This window comes from Monopterus albus, unplaced genomic scaffold (assembly GCF_001952655.1).
Source record: "Monopterus albus unplaced genomic scaffold, M_albus_1.0 scaffold95.1, whole genome shotgun sequence".
NCBI classification, from domain to species: Eukaryota; Metazoa; Chordata; class Actinopteri; order Synbranchiformes; family Synbranchidae; genus Monopterus; species Monopterus albus.
This window is the reverse complement of record NW_018127975.1, coordinates 1,009,947-1,029,530: the sequence shown is the minus strand read 5'-3', so window position 1 is coordinate 1,029,530 and position 19,584 is coordinate 1,009,947. Positions and strand designations below refer to the sequence as shown.

At 39.4% G+C, this 19,584-nt stretch overlaps 2 protein-coding genes across 4 annotated transcripts in view; one reads left to right on the top strand and one right to left on the bottom strand.

Moving 5' to 3' along the window:
* The first annotated feature begins 377 nt into the window (after window positions 1–377).
* Window positions 378–1,275, top strand: LOC109965088 (cyclin-dependent kinase inhibitor 1-like). The gene is made up of 2 exons (XM_020608826.1): window positions 378–908; window positions 1,022–1,275. The coding sequence occupies exons 1-2, from the start codon at window positions 404–406 to the stop codon at window positions 1,120–1,122; spliced, it is 606 nt and encodes a 201-aa protein (XP_020464482.1). The 5' UTR covers window positions 378–403; the 3' UTR covers window positions 1,123–1,275.
* A 2,677-nt stretch (window positions 1,276–3,952) lies between these two features.
* Window positions 3,953–19,584, bottom strand: part of kcnq1.1 (potassium voltage-gated channel, KQT-like subfamily, member 1.1) — a 32,799-nt gene continuing 17,167 nt past the window's right edge. Inside the window, exons 6-18 of one of the 3 annotated variants that reach the window (XM_020608787.1) lie at window positions 17,936–18,076; window positions 15,970–16,080; window positions 15,358–15,453; window positions 15,062–15,178; window positions 13,970–14,108; window positions 11,270–11,296; window positions 10,933–10,989; window positions 9,582–9,711; window positions 5,745–5,820; window positions 5,567–5,661; window positions 5,342–5,388; window positions 5,169–5,230; window positions 3,953–4,569 (exon numbers count right to left, since the gene is read on the bottom strand). In XM_020608787.1, the coding sequence (XP_020464443.1) occupies window positions 4,303–4,569; window positions 5,169–5,230; window positions 5,342–5,388; window positions 5,567–5,661; window positions 5,745–5,820; window positions 9,582–9,711; window positions 10,933–10,989; window positions 11,270–11,296; window positions 13,970–14,108; window positions 15,062–15,178; window positions 15,358–15,453; window positions 15,970–16,080; window positions 17,936–18,076 (1,365 nt within the window). In that variant the 3' untranslated portion in view covers window positions 3,953–4,302. Of the gene's footprint in view, window positions 4,570–5,151; window positions 5,231–5,341; window positions 5,389–5,566; window positions 5,662–5,744; window positions 5,821–9,581; window positions 9,712–10,932; window positions 10,990–11,269; window positions 11,297–13,969; window positions 14,109–15,061; window positions 15,179–15,357; window positions 15,454–15,969; window positions 16,081–17,935; window positions 18,077–19,584 lie in introns of all 3 variants that reach the window. The other 2 variants (XM_020608789.1, XM_020608788.1) reach the window with 2 other exon arrangements.

Here is a 19,584-nt window from a genome sequence, read left to right as displayed (position 1 = left end):
GTTCAAATATTATTTGTTTAGTGCCAAATCACAACAAAGGTCTAGCTGAGGTCTAGACTCTAGACGTTACTACTACCACTATTGGAGGAACCCCCCCCCCCTTCCTTGAGCAAGCACTTGGCCACAGCCAGGAGGGAAAACTCCCTTTAACAGAAGAAACCTGTGACAGACCCCAGCTCTTGGTGGGCGGCCTTCTACCTCGACTGGTTGGGGTGAGTGGCCCTAATAACAGTACTGAACATAAGTATCCTAAGTGGAACCGCAGACTTTTATGGATGTGGCAGAGTGATGTTCATCACACAATGAATGAATTTCGCCCTCTCCCCTTCTCAGCCAATCAGCAGCCTCTGTGCATTGTGTTCACAACATCCCTGCAGCCTTTAAATCTCCCTGCAGCTTTGGGATGATCAGAGCAGGCCACAAGGAGACAGCAACAAGAGCTGCCTCTTTAACCTTAGGAAGACTTTTCCAACCAAAACTTCACCCCTGCTATTACAGTAGAAGAATGGATCCCACCAGGCGCAGAGAGCCGGTCTGCAGGAGTCTGTTTGGCGCTGTGGACCACGAACAGCTGCGCCGCGACTTGAAGCTGAAACTGAAGGAGATCAGTGAGCAGGATATCCGCCGCTGGAACTTTAACTTCCAGACTGACACGCCGCTGCCTGGCAGGTTTCAGTGGGAGGAAATCCCCGCACATTGCGCTGCTGCTTTCTATCAGAAGTCCGCACAGCTGAAGGACGCTGTCTGTTCGCCAAACACTGAGGATGATGACAAGTTGAGCGACAGTGAAGAAAGCGCAGGGACCGACCAGGAAAACTGCTCCCGCATCTCCAACACCCACAAGTGTCCCGCTGAAGTGACGCCCTCCAAGCAGCCAGCCAAGCCCAGAAGCAACACGCCAATTACTGGTGAGGAACAAGTCTTAGACACCCGCACTTCATTCTGTAGCCACGCTTATTTGCTTATACCGAGGACATAATAAGTGAATCAACATCTTCTTTCTTCCTGTTTTTCTTGGCAGATTTATTCGCAAAGAGAAGAAGGACAACAGAAACCAAGGGCACCCTGAATCCTTTTCACACAAGTCCCACTGAAGCAGCTCTTTGTAAAACAATAAGATGAATTTGCAACTGAAAACGCACTTTTTCTACAGAAACTTTCATGGACTGGACCAAGGTCATGCCCCAAAGGGATTTTATGTGTGCCTGAGATGAAATTCTACAATTTTGTATTATTTATTCTATGTATGGACATTTTTATTTAACTTATTTACATTATCCTCAACGCTAATGTCATAGATATGTTTGGTTATTTGTCAAAGTGTTCTTTTCTTATGATTTTCATTAGAATTATTGCTTTGTGAGCATGAATATTCACTACATTAAGTTTTAATCTGTAATCTATTTGTCACCCTTTCAGTGAATTTGAGTGATTTGGTTCTGTTAAATCTAGAGTAAAGCACTATTTTGTCGTCATCATATTTGCCTAAATTAACAGCTCCTAGCTGTTAATTCAGTTATTTTCCCACCACACCAAACTGGTTTATTTAGTCAATTTATCTTATCTCAAATTTGTTACCAAGCCCCATTAAAACTTGAGGAAGCTCCAGAAACATTACAGCAGTTCTCTAACCAGTGCATAATTATACAGTCCAGAGCTTACACTGTGCATTCTGTAGATAGTTCAGGTTGCAAAACACTGATCTTTGTGAGTGAAAACTTTGTTTGCCTGAAGCTAAAACCTTGCACTGAATAGAGTTTTAAATTTTCCAATCCCACTCTGTCAAACATCTTGTCAACCTTGCCTTTACATGCTGCAAAGTTTTAACTGAGGTTACTACTAACTCACTAACACTTCATCTAACGGCTACTGTGATAACTTACTAGCATTAATACTGATCTTATAAATGTGCCCACTGCTGAAAGAGATTAACAAATTATGATGATTATTATTTTTTAATATGTCTTATGAGAAGCCACATCTTTGTTTTTATGCTGACTTTGTGGCAGACACAGATGAGTAAGTTACAGTAATAAGTGTCCCTCTGAAGCCATAAAACAGTCGATTCATGCTTCAGATTTGGGAATCGAAAGAAGGAAAATGTTTTAAAGTAATTGCACTTTTCATGGGATGTATTATGAGCTGTTTCATCATCATCACAATAGTAAGGACTGTGCTGTCGAGCTTAATATTATATCTTTTAATATGAGCTGTAACTGCCAAATTAGCCCATTAGTGAGGCTACATCCCACAGAGGCCTATTCACTCCCACAGTGTTGGGGTTTGTGAGCTAAAGAATTGCAAGAGGCCATCTGGCTGGAGAGCATGACAATGGCCACAATGCAGAGCGTGCCATCTATTTCACCTGCAAATCAGCTTTTAGAGCTCCTTGACCCCCCAGGTTTTTCCTGAATGTCACTCCTTTCACTTTGTCCCTTTTCATAGTCAAAGTACCCACTATCACTGACATGTGCCCAAACAAATCCTAGTTTATTCTCACTTTGGCTCATGTTTGCTTGTGTGCCACCACTGCAAGGGGACAATTTTTATATTTACACACAGGCATAAAAGAAAATGCAAACACCACATTCACATTTATAAACCCCTCAGTGCCAAGGACAACCGATGTTAAGTGTGCTATGTCTGAATTAGCAACAGATGGTCTTACATTCTGTTCCAGTGAATTTATGTGTAGGATCATTGTATGGGTCAAGAAATCAATAATCAAATTATCCCATGGGTCCAAAAGGTCCCATGGGTTCTCAATTTCCACACCCACTACCTTAGTTAAATTTCCTTAATGATGTGCACTACAAGCTGCTCAGTGCATCATCAGTGATAGAAGCCTTCACTAACACTGTAGTGATTGTGACACTTAATATAATGTAATGTTACAAATTCATGTTCACATAAAACACACTAAAATAAAACACACTGTACGTTTAGTCAGGACTAGAAACTATATTCTTCTGCACAGTTCTCACTTCTCCTGGTTAGGCTTTGATCAAATTGCCAAAATGAGAAAAAGTTAAATGAGAAAACTGCAGTGAAGACACACATTAGGACTGAGTTGAGTGTCCCTAATTTAACATATCAGCCAACTAGGATTGTTTCTAGATTCAGAAATGTAAAGGTTTAAAGGATTAAAGTGAAATCCATCAAAAATCATTCAGAATTTATGTACTTCTACAGCTCGAATATCTTAATGTGGTGCTTCCACAAATAGTAAAGTGCAGCCTTAGATGCAAATATAAGCAAAGCAGTGATTCATGTAAAAGTCCAATTGTTTTTGTTGTGTTTTTTTTGGACGGACTGATGATTTTTATGATTGTTATATTGATTACTGAGTTCCTCTCCCAGTGTGCCAATAAACACTAATTTCCAGGGGGAAAACTTTCACACTTTTCCTTCAATGAAAAACCTCCCCTCACCCACCTCATGGTCAGCACAAAGGCCAAGCACCCCAAAACCATTGTTGTGGACACCAGAGGCAGATGGTCAGGAATGGCTGGACACCCCATGGACGGCCAGCAGGGAAGAGGTCACCATCTGCTGCCCAGAGGTCACTATCCAAAGATCATGCCATTAGCCATGCTTTTAGCTATTTCCATAAGTCAACGAGGACGTGATTTACACCCAATATACACATCTTTAAGTGAAGAGTTCTAAGGACAAAAAAAAAAAAACTTACAAATTTCACTTTGTAGTGCAAATACATAACATTTTGTTTTCAGTCAAGCCACCTTGACCAAAATCTGTCAGAGCTCTTAAGGCACCAAACACAATACGTGGACAGTTGTTAACAATTGCTACAATCTTTTATTGCTACAGAAGAATATTTCTAAACATATACAAAAAGTGAAATTAAATTAAACAGTGAAAACATTTGATTAAAACTGAACTTTTCAAGTGAAGTATTTAAAAGTAAAGTATTTCCCCTAAGATGAAAGCCCTAAAATTTGTTATTTCAAAAGAATATAGTCTATTGAATCACAGTACATGATGCTAAAGAAGTAGCAAAGTCTTTGGTATTAAAATGAATCATTTTCAAGTATAATACTCAAAAAAGACAAAAAAAGGGAGATAAGTAAGAAACTTTGCACTTCAAGGTTACGAAACTAATGCTGATACAAAATGCTGAAACATGATGGTTCTCTGTCACGTCCCATGTATTTCACGTTTCGATGAGATAGTTCACATTCAGCAAAGCAGCAGCTATAGTAAATAGGAAAAAACTGCATTAGATCTGAGTACATCTGATGATTTATACTAAACAGATACAAATTTTGAGGCTGGTTGGTTTCAGATTTCAGCAGCTCTCATCCCGGCTGGCGGTTGTGCTGAAGGGTGGGACAGTGCAGGCTGCGGCGCACTGGAAGAGAAGGACGAAGGTGATGAAGACAGCTGGTCATAGCTTGGCAGGCTGTCCTGGCTGGGGAGGACATTAGAGGTCTGTCCAAGTCGTGGTCTGGGCCTGCCTCCACCTTCGCTCCCTCCAACATCCCCCTGCTCCAATAGAAGAGCGAGGGACTCTGCAATGCGGTTCAGAGTCTGGTCCATGCGGGTTATCTATTTTAGGTGAATAAAATTTGATCAAATATGAAAGATTTACTCTTATAAGAAACCTTCAAAAACACTTTTTAAAATGTACAGTATCATAAGAAATGAACTGTGGTTGATAATTATACACAAGGTTGAAAGACAGGAATGTAAGGCACACTTGGAGAGGGAGCTGGGAGATGTTGTGATTCAACTTTTTAAATTAAATTTTGCTTTGATGCAATCTTAAAGTGAAATGAGGAAAAAAGCAATCAGAAGGTTTCTCTTTTTGTGCTGCAGAACTGGCACAGGCTGTAAAAGTTTTATATTTGAATCAACAATAACAGAGCCACATGTCCCTGTGCAGATATGTCATATTACATTAAAACAGAAAAAGCCAGTCAAATTCCTGCTCCATTATCCAGAACCATTCCCAATTTGAATTCATATCAATAAGTCAAACGGCCATTATAATTTCAAAATCCTCTGTAGAGAAATGTATTTGTTAAAATCATAAATAGAAATCAAACATAGTCATGTAAATTTTTGGCTTTGCTTTTTCACAAACAAACAAGCAAAAACAAAGGAATATTGTTATAGTTTTCCACTGACATTGTACAAAATCCCACCTTGTCCTCCACCCTGTTGAGTCTGGATCCAATAGAGTTGTTGCCTTTGTCTTTGGCTCTTTCTTCACATGGAGAGAGAACAGTAAAAAAATAAATAAAACAGGAGGATTAGGACTGGGGTTGGTTTCAGAGTTACTGTAACAAATTGAGAGTGCAGTGGAGTGATTCATTACCTGAGCTTGGCTGGAACAAAGTTATCTTTCCTAAAGACTGGTCCAGTCTGAGAGAAACAACAGAGGGCTTGAGTCAGAAGGACATACATTCACACAGTGTCTATGCATTTCCTTTATTGCTCCTCCATTCTTTTGCTTTTATGAGGTTTTTTTTCACCATCATGGGACATTTGTCTCGAGGGATGTAATTCAAATGAAGCAGATCTTAACTGAAGAGAAGTTCACCTTCTCTGCAGCTCCTTGATTCGCACCATGAGGTTGAGGTGGCCCTGGGAGTATTGCTCAATCACATCTCGCACATCGTACGGCTTACGAGCTTGCTACAACAGGAAAACATTTAATTTGCTATATATAATTATTTAGCTAAAATGTGCCATAAAATAGTAAAACGTATCATTCATACCTGAAAATTTCTCTTGGCCACAAAGTAACGCATTCTCTGGATCACGCGGATGGCTTTTCGGTGTGACTCTGTCAGTCTGTGCAAGAGTTTCACATGAATGGGTTCATGTCACTTTGAAATTTCCACAGAACAAACAAAATGAGAGTGTGACAAAAAGTATCATTAAAGTAGTTTGTTAAAAAAACAGATGTGTCAGACAAAATATAAGAAAACAAAGAGTAACCCTCTGAAAATGATCTGGTTTCGACCACTGCTTTATTTTTCTTGAATGAAACAGGTGAAACTGAAAAGAGGGCTGGCACGGCCTTCCTATCCAAAGTGTTCCAGCTACATGAAAAGCCTCGTCCTTATGACTTGCTTTTCAATGTGAACAAGGTGAGCTATAAAACATTTTTTTTTAAATATCATTAAAATCAGGGTCCATTACTATGGAAAAACAATGATGGAGAGACCACTGAGTATTTTGTCAGGTCCAGTTAGGTGCAGAAAGGGCAAGGTCTGTTTGTGTCTCATAATGGACTTTTCACAGGCAATGCAGTGGGATGATTTTCAAATGCAGCTTTCATAACATTCTGTTAAGTTAGCACTATATCATAAAATGTCAATAATGTGCTCTGCGAGCTATTATAGAAATCCATTTTCTCACACAAAGGGATTACATGGTGATGATATAAGCGGAAACAGACAGCATGGAGACAGTTTCTCTTATGACGGATGTTGAATTGCACTGAAAGTGAAGTCTGAAAGGTAAAAGTTTTTCATGTTTTTACCCTAACATTAACAAACGTGTAAATCTTTATGGATTGGAAACAGGGGGACTCAACTAGACTGGTTCTGCCCAAAGCTAAAATAATCCCCCTACCAGGATTTCTAAAACTTACTATTTAACATTTTATACTGTACTGTGCAAAGGTCTTAGGCCACCATTAGTTTTGCTGTTTTAGCAAGGTTGTAATAATAATTAATATTTATTTCTCTGTGTCTTCATTAAGATATAACCAGAATATAAAAGAAACCTGTACAAAAACACATTTTCAGAACAAAATGGCTTCTACAGTCCAAAGTCAGTATCTAGTGTGGTCTCTCTTTGCACATCTTTAATTCTTTTGGGAGGCTGTCTTGAACTCTTGAAACCAGGACAGACCCTCCACCAAGTTTCTCCGAAGGCTGCTACACTCATTCTTCCATCTCTTTCCAACTATTCTTCTAACATACTGTTGATGACTGGACCTGAGCATTTCAAACTTTGATTCATCACCCCATGAGGCTCTTTTCCACTGATCTTCACTCCAGTCTTTGTGAACATTTACATATCTCAGTCTTTCCTCTCTGCCCTCCTACTGAAAATTGGTTTCTTGGCTGCTGTCCTTCCACAAGGGCCATTCCTGGCCAAGTTTTTTCAGACTGTGGAAGGGTCAACCTGACATCCAGGTGCTGAGCCAGGTCATTGCTGGATTTCCTCTGTTTTCTCAGAGAAGAAACTCTAAGAAAGCTCTCATCAGATTTGAACAGTTTTCTTGGTCTTCTACTCCTATTTTTGTCCTTTATCTCTCTGGACTCTTCATGTTTCTTTGTAACAGCTTGAATACCACACCTTGAGTAACCAGCTTGTTTGCAGATTTTTATGACATTCTAACAGTTTTTTAATACTGTGTATATATTTCCTATATTTTCTAGTTGTACTGAACACACCACACAGACTCCCGCCAACAGCAAACTAGCACACACTGTCTGCACCTGCATGAGAAAAATTACTTCCCCTACCAGCAGGTGGCGGTATCTGTATTTGCCATTCAGAAAGCAAAAGAAGAAGGGTTGGGCTGCGGAAATATAAGCGTAAACAAAGCAGCTTTCATTTAACTTCTGTTGTTTATAGCTGCTTCTAATCAAGACTATGTTTGAAGTTGCAAATTGCACTGACGTTCTCTGTCCTTGGTCTTTTGGTTGTGGAAGAACAAAGGAGGCAGCAGTGGTGAAAAACAAACAAGACCCTAAAAACAACAGTCAACATGCGAAATTGGCCCAAAAGCCACGGACATTGTACAACTAGTGCTATTTCCATTTGCTGATTATATTACAAACCAACATTTGGGAAAAAATATGCTTTTGTATAATTTTGGTGATTTTTTTATTGGGAAAAACAGGCTTATCACTAGCTTCACTGTCGTGTCACCAAATTCACTCCCTGGGAAGTCAAGGTGCTGCAGAATGTAATGCAGTGCCGTGTTGACTGCATCATCAACTGACCTATTTGCCCGATAGGCAAACTGCAGGGGGTTCAGCAGGGGGGGCAGGGGGTCTAGCAGGGGTTCTACTATGTCCTTCATCTGGACCAACACCAGTCTCTCAAAGGACTTCATAACTACAGATGTCAAAGTGACAGGTCTGTAGTCATTCATTCCACTGATGGAGGTTTTCTTGGGGACCGGAATGATGGTGGAGTGTTTGAAGCAGGAGGGGACTTCACACAGCTCCAGTGATCTGTTGAAGATCTGTGTGACAATGGGGGCCAGCTGATCAGCACAGGCCTTTATGCAGGAGGGGGTCAGACCATCTGGGCCTGGTGCCTTTCTGATCTTTTGCAGTTGCTGTACCAGACTGACATGGTGAAGAAGGAGCTGAGCCAAAAGGCAAAGCTCTCGATTTACCATTCGGTCTATGCTCCAACCCTGTGGGTAGTGACTGAAAGGATAAGACCGTGAATATAAGTGGCCAAAAGGAATGAGTTTCCTTCATAGGGTGGCCAGACTTACCCTTAGAAATAGGGTGTGGGGGTCAGACATCCAGAAAGGGCTCGGAGTAGACCCGCTGCTCCTTCACATCGACAGGAGCCAGTTGAGGTGGTTTGGGCATTTTATCAGGATGCCTCCAGAGCACCTCCCTTTGGAGGTCTTCTGGGCATGTCCATCTGGTAGGAGACCCTGGGGCCCAGAACACACTGGAGAGATTATATATCTCATCTGGTCTGGGAACACCTTGGAATCCTGCCAGAGGAGCTGCAACATGTTGCTGGGGAGAGGGACATCTGGACGACCTTACTGAACCTGCTGCCACCTTGACCCAACCCCAGATAAGTGGTAGAAAATAGATGTACGGATGGATGGACATGCATGGTTAGATGTCATGGTGGACATCACTTTAAATGTCACACCTCTAATACAGACATGCTGGTATTTGTGTGAGGCATTATGCAGGCTTTTAAAAGTTCAGTATAAATTGGCAAAGCTGCAATAAAGAAGGATCAGCTCAATGCCAATACAGTGGAATCTCTGTCTAAAAGAAGCTCCAGCTATTTGATACATTTGGTTGTAAGAAGCACAGTTTTCAAACTGATTCAATCTTCTAACATTCTGGATGAAACAGGCTGCAGTGTCTCATAATGGCTCAATTTAGCATGGGATTTTATGTGGCACTGGTGTGAGATAACAGCTGGTTATGTATTTTGGAGTCAGCAGAGCACAGAGAGATCTTTGCCAACAACGCTGCTGTGTGCAATTCCCACTCTGCATCATTAACCCACTGTTCAGCGACAAGTCTCGTGGGTCAAAACAGTTGCTCCATTTGTTTCACTTACTGTACACTTATGTTAAACGGCAGTTACTTGACACTCATGTCGTCATTGCAGTCTCAGTCTCTTACTGTGCAAGTGCCTCAGCAAGTACAAGTGCTTTTCCCTAATAGTCATTACCCAGCAGAGACAGGAGTGCTCTAGGGTTTGGCATATAACAAAGGTTAATTACAAATGGAAAAAACAACATGCGAAAGTTCTCTAACATGCTCATTAAAGTATGTTCAAAACACAGCATCAGTGCAGTGTCAAAGCAGTGATGAACTCACTGTGACACTGAGGTTGCAGGAGCCAGTTTGCTGTCTCGCTCTGACTCCAGCTCCTGGTCATCTGCAAAGCTACTGTTCCTCTGGTGAGGGCCAAGGGAGCGGACTTCCAAAAGGCTAGGGCTTTGTTTCACTGCACGTTCACACACAAACACACACACACTAGTCTTTAGTTATATATACAGTAGCTGATATATGTGCATTCAGTGATGCTGCTGATTTAGGTTTGCTGCTTCTGTTCCCAGCCAGTTTACTACATAAAGCACTGTATAGCTTTGGACTTATTTAATTGCTCTGTTTTTATCTTTTGCTCTACTAATTCTGTGCATCCTACAATGCCTAACAGGAACAGAGGAAGAAATTAGCTTATGTGTTGCATTAACTTGCTAAGTTAATAGTCATAGCCATTGTAAATGGCTGAAACAAAAGTAAAAAAAAAAAATACTTAAAGCAGTGTCTCAAAATCCCCAAAGACTTGGGGAAGCCCTCATCACTGTGGGAACATTATGACCTTGTGTGATCTGCACATAACTCTGTGAGACACAGCTGTCATTTTCAGATGGGAAAAAATATCTGAGTGTACAGCCACAGCTATCTGGCCAATAGTGAGAAAAAGGTGAAACAGAGCTTCATTTGGACAAACAGGTAAGACAGATGGTTTATAGTGTGAGGGTCTCAAAAGTCACATGCAAACAGTTACCTGCAATCTGTCTTTTTGCCACAAAACACAAGAGCAAAGGCTTATTGGCTACTTTTTTCTTTCCATTTTTTGTTTTTTGTTTTTTTTTTATTTGGGCCTGCCTTGTCATATTCTGTGCAGGCCTGATGAATAACATGACAATTCCCTAATCTGTTACTTTGTGAAACTTTACTGTGCCTCTACATTTTGCTAAAATCTGAAACCCACAACTTTATGTTTTCAACAGTGATGAGAAGTCTTTGGCAAAGCCAGGAGAGATGATGTGGAAACCGGTTAATAGTTTTAATTAGCAAAGGCAGTGTTTTGAAACTGTGCCAGCTAGAGGTGTGTGACAGAATTAGTTTTATGGTTGGTTTTGGTGTGTGAAACTAAAAACACTGTGAAAAGCATCTGCTTTAAAATGACTTTGGACTTAATAATTGGTGCTGTCAACCAGGATAGGTCTTCCATCTTCCAAGACAGGCCCTGTCAAACTGACTGATGCTTCTCAATAGCAGAGAGCTGCTTTAACTACTTGATAGGTACTCCACCACACAAACGGCTCTACTGATGTACCAGATACCTTTTATAATAGTTTATTCTTCCCGGCCCAACATTTCAAACTGAGGTTCACTCTGCAAATGACAATACTCACATCAACAAATGGCATTTTACCTAGAGATGTTGAGTTAAACTGGAGGGAAGACAAAGACGTCCAGGACTGCTGGTGATCTGAAGCACATGTAAAGAGAAACACAAACATGATCAGTGTTTACCACAGGGGATAAATGACGACAACAAAAACTGTGGCTCTTAACGTGCAATTTTACTTTCAGTCACAAGTCATAAAATTAAGATAACATAATGTCTCACAACACAATCATGCCCTAATTAAAAAAACATGCTGTTATAGTAACTGAGGTGGTAAGAATTGACTGTATGTTAGAAAGTAAGAGAGGACAGTGAAGGGACTGAGGATGTGTACAGGACATGGACACTAACAGCAGCTCACCACATTCTTCCAGAGTGTGGGATCTTTCTGAACCGGGTACATGGTCAAATCAACAACGAGAGAGAGAGAAGAAAACACACAAACAAGGAAATAGGCAATTAAGTTGGTTGAAATGTGCTGATTTATAGACAGATGAAAAAAGAGCAGAGGCCATTTACATAAGTAGCTCCAGAAAAACACAAAATGGGAAAAGATTGAAATCAACAAATCCGCAATAGCAGGACACTTGATACTTATACCGACAATGAACAAAAGACCAGTGATAGAAGAAATATTCTTCAGCATTTACTTAAGATAAAAATGCCAAAATGCCTCAGTAAAAATGTTGTTAATGTGCTGAATTTAAAATAATCCACTAACTATCAGTCAATATCTCAACAATACGAAGTAAAGACAAAGCAACAATATTTTGCTTCATGTCAAAGACACTTTCACTGCATATGACGAGAACAGACATGGATCCACCTGTAAATTCTACGGTCCTGAGAATGGAGTGCAAAGCAAAAACAATGGCACAGTTACATGTTGGTGGCAGCTGTTAGGGCAACTTTTCATGTTACCAGCTGGTGTATAAGAAAAGGATTTATATAATTATGTAATTAATTAACAACAGTTAAGAGTCTGTTAAGAGTACAGTCTAGGTAGATGATTACACATTATGGGCATACTGAAGGTATACATATTCCTCTCCTTTTGAAAGCATCTCATCTTGTTCATCTGCTTGGAACAGAAAACCCATTAATGTCCTTCATGTAGCACTGATAATAGTAATTTCTTTTATTCATATAAATGTTTTCCAAAGGTGGAGTTTACAAATAAAACACTAAATGAGGATAAAACCTTTAGGGAAGAAATAAATAAATATGGAAAATGAAATGATTAGAAAAAAAAATGAATGAGGCAGTTTCAAAGGTGATATTGAATTAGTGAGTGTTTGTAACAAAGGCAACATGTTCTCTAGTGTAGGTCTGATGAAAACAACTTTTATTCTGAGCCTGTAAAGACTGTCAGAAGGTCGCTGGCTGCGGGTCACTTATTTTAATGCTCTCTATCTATGTACATATCCATTTTAAATAATATCCTCAATCGATACTTTAACTGACGTCATAAAATCTTTGCATCTGCAGTCAGAACAAATGATGACATTAGTGACATATGGGGAGCAGCAATAGAGGGAGTTGCATTTATAAGACAAAATAAAAGTGTGTTGGTGATATACAGTAACTAGAAGAATAAGGTATAGTACAAGCGTGCGGTATCTATCATTGCCTAGAAGGTCTGACATACAGTATCTGCTGGTGAAGAGACACAAATTTATTTGCTATACACACGATGTGTGTTGCTGTTTGTTGCACAATTATCTGTACCAAAGTAATCATCAACATCCAATAGACGCTAAGACATTAAATTTGATAAGTGATAAGGCCTTCGGGTGGCACTAGAAGAAAAGCCACAGGAGCATCCAACTTATTGGGATTCTTTCTCTGATAACCATGAATGTCTGTATAAAATTTCATGGCAATTCATCCAATAGTTGTTGAGATATTTCAGGCCCAGACCAAAGCGGTGGACAGACTGACAGACTGGCCGACTGCTAGCATGAATAAAACTAGATGACATCTAGATTATTATATTATTATGAACTATTATCACTAAAATCCACAAGGTTTCACAGTTGCAGTAACTCTCTGGATTGGAGGCAGTATACGATTTGAATCTCCTCTTTGCATCACTCTCAGTTCTTTATTATTGATCCAACAGTACTGTTTGCTGTGTGAAGTTTTTTATGCAAAGCACTGCTGGAGTTCATACTAATCAGTGCAACTGCACATTTTATTCCTGGATTGTGCTCATCCATCTTTAATGTTTGGACTTTGTCCTCTCCCCTCCTGTGGCTACAATGCTTAAATGAAATGCTTTGTTTCTACAGTACCATCAGTAAATGTACAGTTTGCAGCCAGTGAAGCACTAGCCATTGATTTTCTATGCTTATGTGCATCTTGAGTGACAATGTAAATGTTTATTCTGATGTTAATGAAACAATTTACATGATCTCAGAAACTTAATACCTGCTTTAACCAGTGTTGTAGTCACTTAAGCACGAGTCTAAGTCAAGTCTTGAGTCTGAGTCAAGTCTGAGTCACCAAAAAGTAATCCCAGTGTAGTCTGAGTCAAGTCCTAGTCGAGTCCCCATTACTCAAGTCAGAGTCATCAAGACATTAGACACAACTGGCACGGCTCTCACAGTTTTAGTGTATTGCTTCACCAGACTGTTTGGCAATTTGATACATAAAAATTTTTTATAGAAAGGCAGAGTGTATGCCTCATTGGAAGTCTGCTGGATGGTGCTGACAGACAGTTTTTTATATCAGTGTCTTATGCCAAATTATTATAAAAAGGCCTCATCTCCAACTTCTGAGTTGAAATGCAGTCAATGCTAGTGTCAGAGTCCAAGTCTGAGTCATCAGTGCTCAAGTCCAAGTCAAGTTATGAGTCCTGAAAATCTGGACTCAATTCAGACTTGAGTACTACAACCCTGGTTTTAACCTATAGAACACATGTAAAGACTATTTGCAGTTTTGGTAAAACATATGAGTCCTGTTTACTGTAACATCATGCGACAGCCTGTGTGTATTCTTAAATATGTTGTCAACCAACTGCACCAGACATACAGTAACACTTTGTCCCAGTGTTAAGTACCTGTGCACACAGTGCTGTAGACATCTGAACTCAGCTCCCTCCCACTGTCAAACGAAGAGTCGAACATGATGCTGGGGACGGTGGGAGAAGCTGAACCGTTGTCCTTGTCAGTGCTCCTCAGCTTCTTCCTTGTCTTCACCTGCCAAAGAAATGCAAATATCTCAGATCAGCAAAGTGTTCCTTTGTTGTGACACAACAGCAAAACAATGTTCAGCTTGAAAACATTTTTTCGTGCTCATCTATCCATGCTTAAAACATGCTGACATGTTTTACTCTTGCAACAAAACATTGCAAGGGTAATGTATATACTTGTCAATCAGCTCCTCATAAACATGACCAAATATTTCTGTACTGCACAAGAAATTGACTTCCTGTGGTTGCTGACTTCATACTGTATATTACTAGAGCCCGTATCACAATGCATGAGTCGTCATGTTTTTATTGATGTAGCCATGGAAATAAAGTAGTGAGGTGATGAAGGGCCTAAATGTTGCAGCACTGGAATTACCGTTGCAGGGTCAGGTCAGTAAATTTACCAGACTATATGATTATTTTGTATACATCTCATATTGCTGTTATTGTGACATTTGACAACATTAAGATGAGGCCTAGTCTGGAGGGACACCATAACAATAAATTGTGGCAATGTTAATAGTATCAAGTAGATTCTTGTCCCTTGAGTCCATCTGAGCTGTTACTGACTTTGATTTATTTCTTTAATGAATTCAGTCTAATGAGCCATTACAAAAGTGAACCAATACACTCATTTACTAGTTTATTAGGTATACATACCTAAAACAAATGCAACCTGTGCTATCCAAAGAGGCGTTTCAATTATTTTGTCCCCTACTTTTACAACAATTTACTGTATAACAACAACAACAATGCACTTTCACACTACAACAATCCACAGTCTTAAAAATGTTCGTTATACATTGTAACCTTATTGAAGGTAAAATTTGCAGTATTGAAGAGCTTTTGCTTCAGACTGCAATACTGTTGCCTTGGTGCACCAAATAAACAGGAAACTGTGTGTAGTGTAAGAAGAGCATAAGAAGAAGTTACAGTGAAATCTATCAAAAGATTACGAACCGATTTTTTGGGCTTTGGAGTAGACAGAGAGGAGGCAGTGATGTGGGACTTCTTTCTCAAAAACATCTTGAATGTGGCAGTATCAAAGGTCTCTACAGCAAAAGATCTCCAAGATGTCTGGAAGGGCATGAAAATACCAATATAGTGGTTGCACAGGATAAATTTCACACCAATATCTGCCATGCAAGAAAGAAAGTACAGGCTACATCAAAAGATCGCAATAATAGCATCAAGACACAAAGACAGTTCAGCCTCTCGGCACCATGGCTGTGTTTCAGGAGGTTTTGGTCAAATACCTGAATGAGACAAGCAGCTGCTGGGATCTGTCTATTGAAGTGTTTCTGTCTTTGCTTCTGCTGCACCTTTAGGGCGAAGCCTGAGCCTAAGATTCCCTGCGAACAGCAGCACAGTTTTTTTAGAGATCGGTGTGTGGGGTGGGGGGTTGATCGGGGTTAAGTGATCCAAAAGGCGGAAATAAAGTTAACTAAGATTAAGGTTTGATGTGTTGTTAATCACAAAGTGTTTCTCAACTATGTTATTGTTGTCAATGTTATTTGTTGTAGGATGTAGAGCAGGATGTAAACACTGGTTAACTGTAAACCTTTCAAATCTTTGCAGTGACTGGTAAAACTTGATTTTGTGGTTTACACGTGAACCAAAGACCAAACAAATTAAAACTGCAATTAAAAGTAAAATGGTAAAATGAAAATTATTTTTTTAGTAGAATTCATAGTTTTTAAACCCACCATTCCATCAGGGACAGTTGTTTTTTTTTTTTGGGTAAATCGAACATGTGATAGGAAACCTCAGAGATGAAGCGATACTGATTAGGATTTGTGAGTGCATGTAACCTTAGCCTGAACGTTCTCCTATTATACAACAGCACTACAGTATCTCTTCCCACTTACTGCGGGCAGGGCAAAGAAGGAAATGGCAAAGACTGAGAAACAGGATGCAATGGTCTTTCCGATCCAAGTTTGTGGCACCTTGTCTCCATAGCCAATAGTAGTCACTGTCACCTTTAAAAAAACATTGAAATTAATATAAGAACCACCCTGTATATTCATACATTTGGCATTAGATAGCGGTAATCACACGCTAAACATAGGCTTAGCTGCTCGACTCTTGGCTACTCCAGTCCACGTGTCAAAGTGTCCTTGAGCAAGACACCGAGTCCCACATTGCCCCTGGTGATATCACCACTGTGTAAGTGTATGAGCATTTGTGTGAGTGGCTGAATGGGCTAATAGTGTGAAGCACTTTGAGTGTGCTTCCTTGCATAAAAAAAGCAAGGCCTGTTTATTTATATAGCACATTTTCATACACAAAACACAATGCACACAAATAGATCAAATATTACAATGCATACAAAATGTACACAGGTAGAAAAATATTTAAAATGCATACATATAAATCAGAATGCAACTTAGATTAAAATGCTGAATGCAATTAAGAAGCAGCAATTACATGACAGCACAAAGTAGCAACATGCAAGTGTAGATACTGTACTTTTGGGATAGCTATGGCAAATGGTGAATTCTCACTGTTCTCATATTTTGTACCCCTTTACTTCAGCCTTCCAAGACAAACCTCTGAGTACTTTAACATCAGAAAGCACTATATATGGCCATTCACCATTTATCTTTCATAAGGAAACTATTCAAATACTGTCATTTCACTAGTCAGCATGACTGACTTATAAGTGACTACGGTACAAAGATCTGTGACTTCATTTGGACTTGACAGTGGTTGTGATCATCAGGTTCTGAGTCTCTCCACCCCACTCTACCATATGTTTTCCCTGACCCTTGGCCCACAACTCTCATCTTGTCATCGCTCTGACTCTCATTTTTCATCTTCTACTGTCTATGAGTGTATGAATGGACTCAAACCTGATCATGGTATATCATGTGTAAATACTGAAACTAAACGATTTATAGAAGAGATTTTTTTTATAACGGCAGTGTTTGTGTAAGTTCTTTTTTAATATCAGTGTCCCTAAAGTTTCCGAGAAGTAGAGTGGCTGTATGATGTACTGCCTGAGAATAAATTCTCATCCCATATTCCCCTACTTGTTTTGCTGCTTGTATTAGCAGCCCACAAGATGTGCAAACGGGTTTTGACACAACTCCTACTAAAACAACAGTAGTACAAATAAAACAGTCTATATCTGACCTTTCACTCCCTGAAAGACTGTCAAAACAGTGCTTTCTGCAAAACCCTACTTTTAGCAAGATGAGAAATTCACAAAAATAATATTTAGACGATGATGATGAAATTACTTTTTCTGTGAATCATAATACATTTAATAGCCATATTAATGTTAATGATATAATGAAAGAGTTGCAGTCTTAGTATAATGTGTAGTATAATATCAGAATCAATTTAAGATGTGGACTTCTCCTCCACAGTTATTTCAAGAAATAAATCATCTTAAATTAATTACAGGGATTTAATAAGTATTTGAAATAAAAAAAAATAATTACAAAAGCTGATTAATTAATTTTTAATTCACTAATTCACCTATTTTTCTAACTGGCTGCTGATGTTTTTAGGGGTGTTTGGAACCTGGTGTGTTAGTCTTCAATCTCATTGAGGCCTTCCTGGTTAAATAAAGGTTAAACTCAAATTAAACAAATAAATTAAATAAAGGCTGGAAGCAGAGGGAAACAGACAGATAAGTCAGGCATGAAGAAACCCATAAAACGGCAAGTTGTTGTTTTTGTACAATAACAATACAGACATTCAACCCTAATCCTTCATATATCAGCCATGTAAAATAGTGATTGAAGTAAATGTAAGTATTGAGGCCTTGGTCTAACAGTGGTGAAGAAAACAAACTTTTAACATACAGATAAACACACATATTCTTACCACTCCCCACCACAGAGCATCAGCGTAGTTTCCAAACTGAGTTAAGCCGCTGCTGCCAACTGCATCTTTCTCTGCCAGGTAGACAAAGTACGAGGAGAAGATCAGGCTCAGAAAGCCAATGTATAAGGTAGTGATCAGCTCCTGAAATACACACATGCAGACGCATTAAATATTTCAGTAAACAACATGGGGAATGTGTAAAAGACCCTAATATCTGTGAATCTATACCTTCTTTCTTTTGCAGTCCCTTCTGATTGCCCCCATGCTTTCATTTTTATCAGTTTACCATTTAACTGCCTGGAGTCTAATGTTTGTGTGTGTCATTCCTGAGCTAAAGGTATAGTCACATTCAATTTAAGCGGCAGCTAAGTACATATGGGTGACAAATTAAAGGAACAACTGACATAAAGTGTTGGCCAATCACAACTGACCTTCTCCAGTCTCTGAGTGGCTTGAGCAAGCTTTTGGCAAAGTTGAGCGTTAACAGCTCAAATGTTGAGAGAGCGCTATGGGGGCTGTGCAAGAGCAATAGCAACAATTCCTGAGGGTAAATGAGTAATGCTGAACCAGAGAAGTTATTGATGCACATTTATATGGATAATAGCAAAAATGCAAATATGTTTATTAAGCACAGAAGAGATTTCTGGTTGCTCAAACTCATTTATTCACTGCATGGTAATGATACCTTCATGTGAAACACATTTTCCTGTACACAGAGTGATCAGTTGTACGCTCAGGAATGAGGCACTAATATATTGCCATACAAGCAGTCAAGTGATCAGAATTTCATATTGTCATTGGATGGCTGCAAACTTCTCTTCCCTTCTGTCCAAATCACATCCCCATTGACTTTTTTCACCAGCAGTGCACCACTAACAGCACTAAAGCCCAAACCTAGCTGCACCCTATGGCTGTAAGAGCTCGGCCAGCATGAGATGGTGATGTGAAAAGTACATGACACTAACAGCAGGGCTTGGTCAGAATAAAAATGGGGTTACATTAGGACTTGAATGTGTAGTGATGTAGGGAGAGAAGCCCTGTGGCTACAGGGATGAAAGCCATAAAATCGAAGACACCACAAGGCATGACTAAAACTAGCACTGACTTTTGAACTCAGGACTAAGAATTAGACTAAATCTAAAACTAGCTGACAAAATTAAAAACTGATGTGAAAGGGCAACATAAGTAATCCAAATAATATAGTAATGTACCATTATGCTTTGTGCAGCTACAAAAGAACCAGGAGCATCACTGAATTTAAAGTATGAGAATATACTGAGAACATATCTTACATAATAATCATTAATCACTGTAGGGGATTTGATTAAATTCAGCTGGGCACTCAATTATTATAAATTAGTTTGAAACCCAGATAACTAATCTCTCCTCCAGTATTTAAAATAACTGCAAAGCATCTTATTGAAGATTCAATAGGGAGAGGTCTGTGATTTGCTCATGGGGTCTAATTGGGCTTAACGATTATCCTGCCTGACTGTAATTGGACTAGAGCTTTGCGGAGGAGCTCTTTACGTGAATGTTCTCTTTGTACTCACCTACTGTGTGATTTAGACTGCTTAGCCACTCAAAATGCCGGCGCACTCGCTGCGCTCAATTGGACTGAACTCCTGATGAGTGAAATTCTTCTTTGT

Bases quoted from the DNA above. Each gene is read 5' to 3' on its own strand.
- LOC109965088 (XM_020608826.1), top strand. From the start codon at position 404: ATGATCAGAGCAGGCCACAAGGAGACAGCAACAAGAGCTGCCTCTTTA. The intron at 909-1,021 runs GTGAGGAACAAG...TTTTCTTGGCAG, and splicing joins AAGCAACACGCCAATTACTG to ATTTATTCGCAAAGAGAAGA.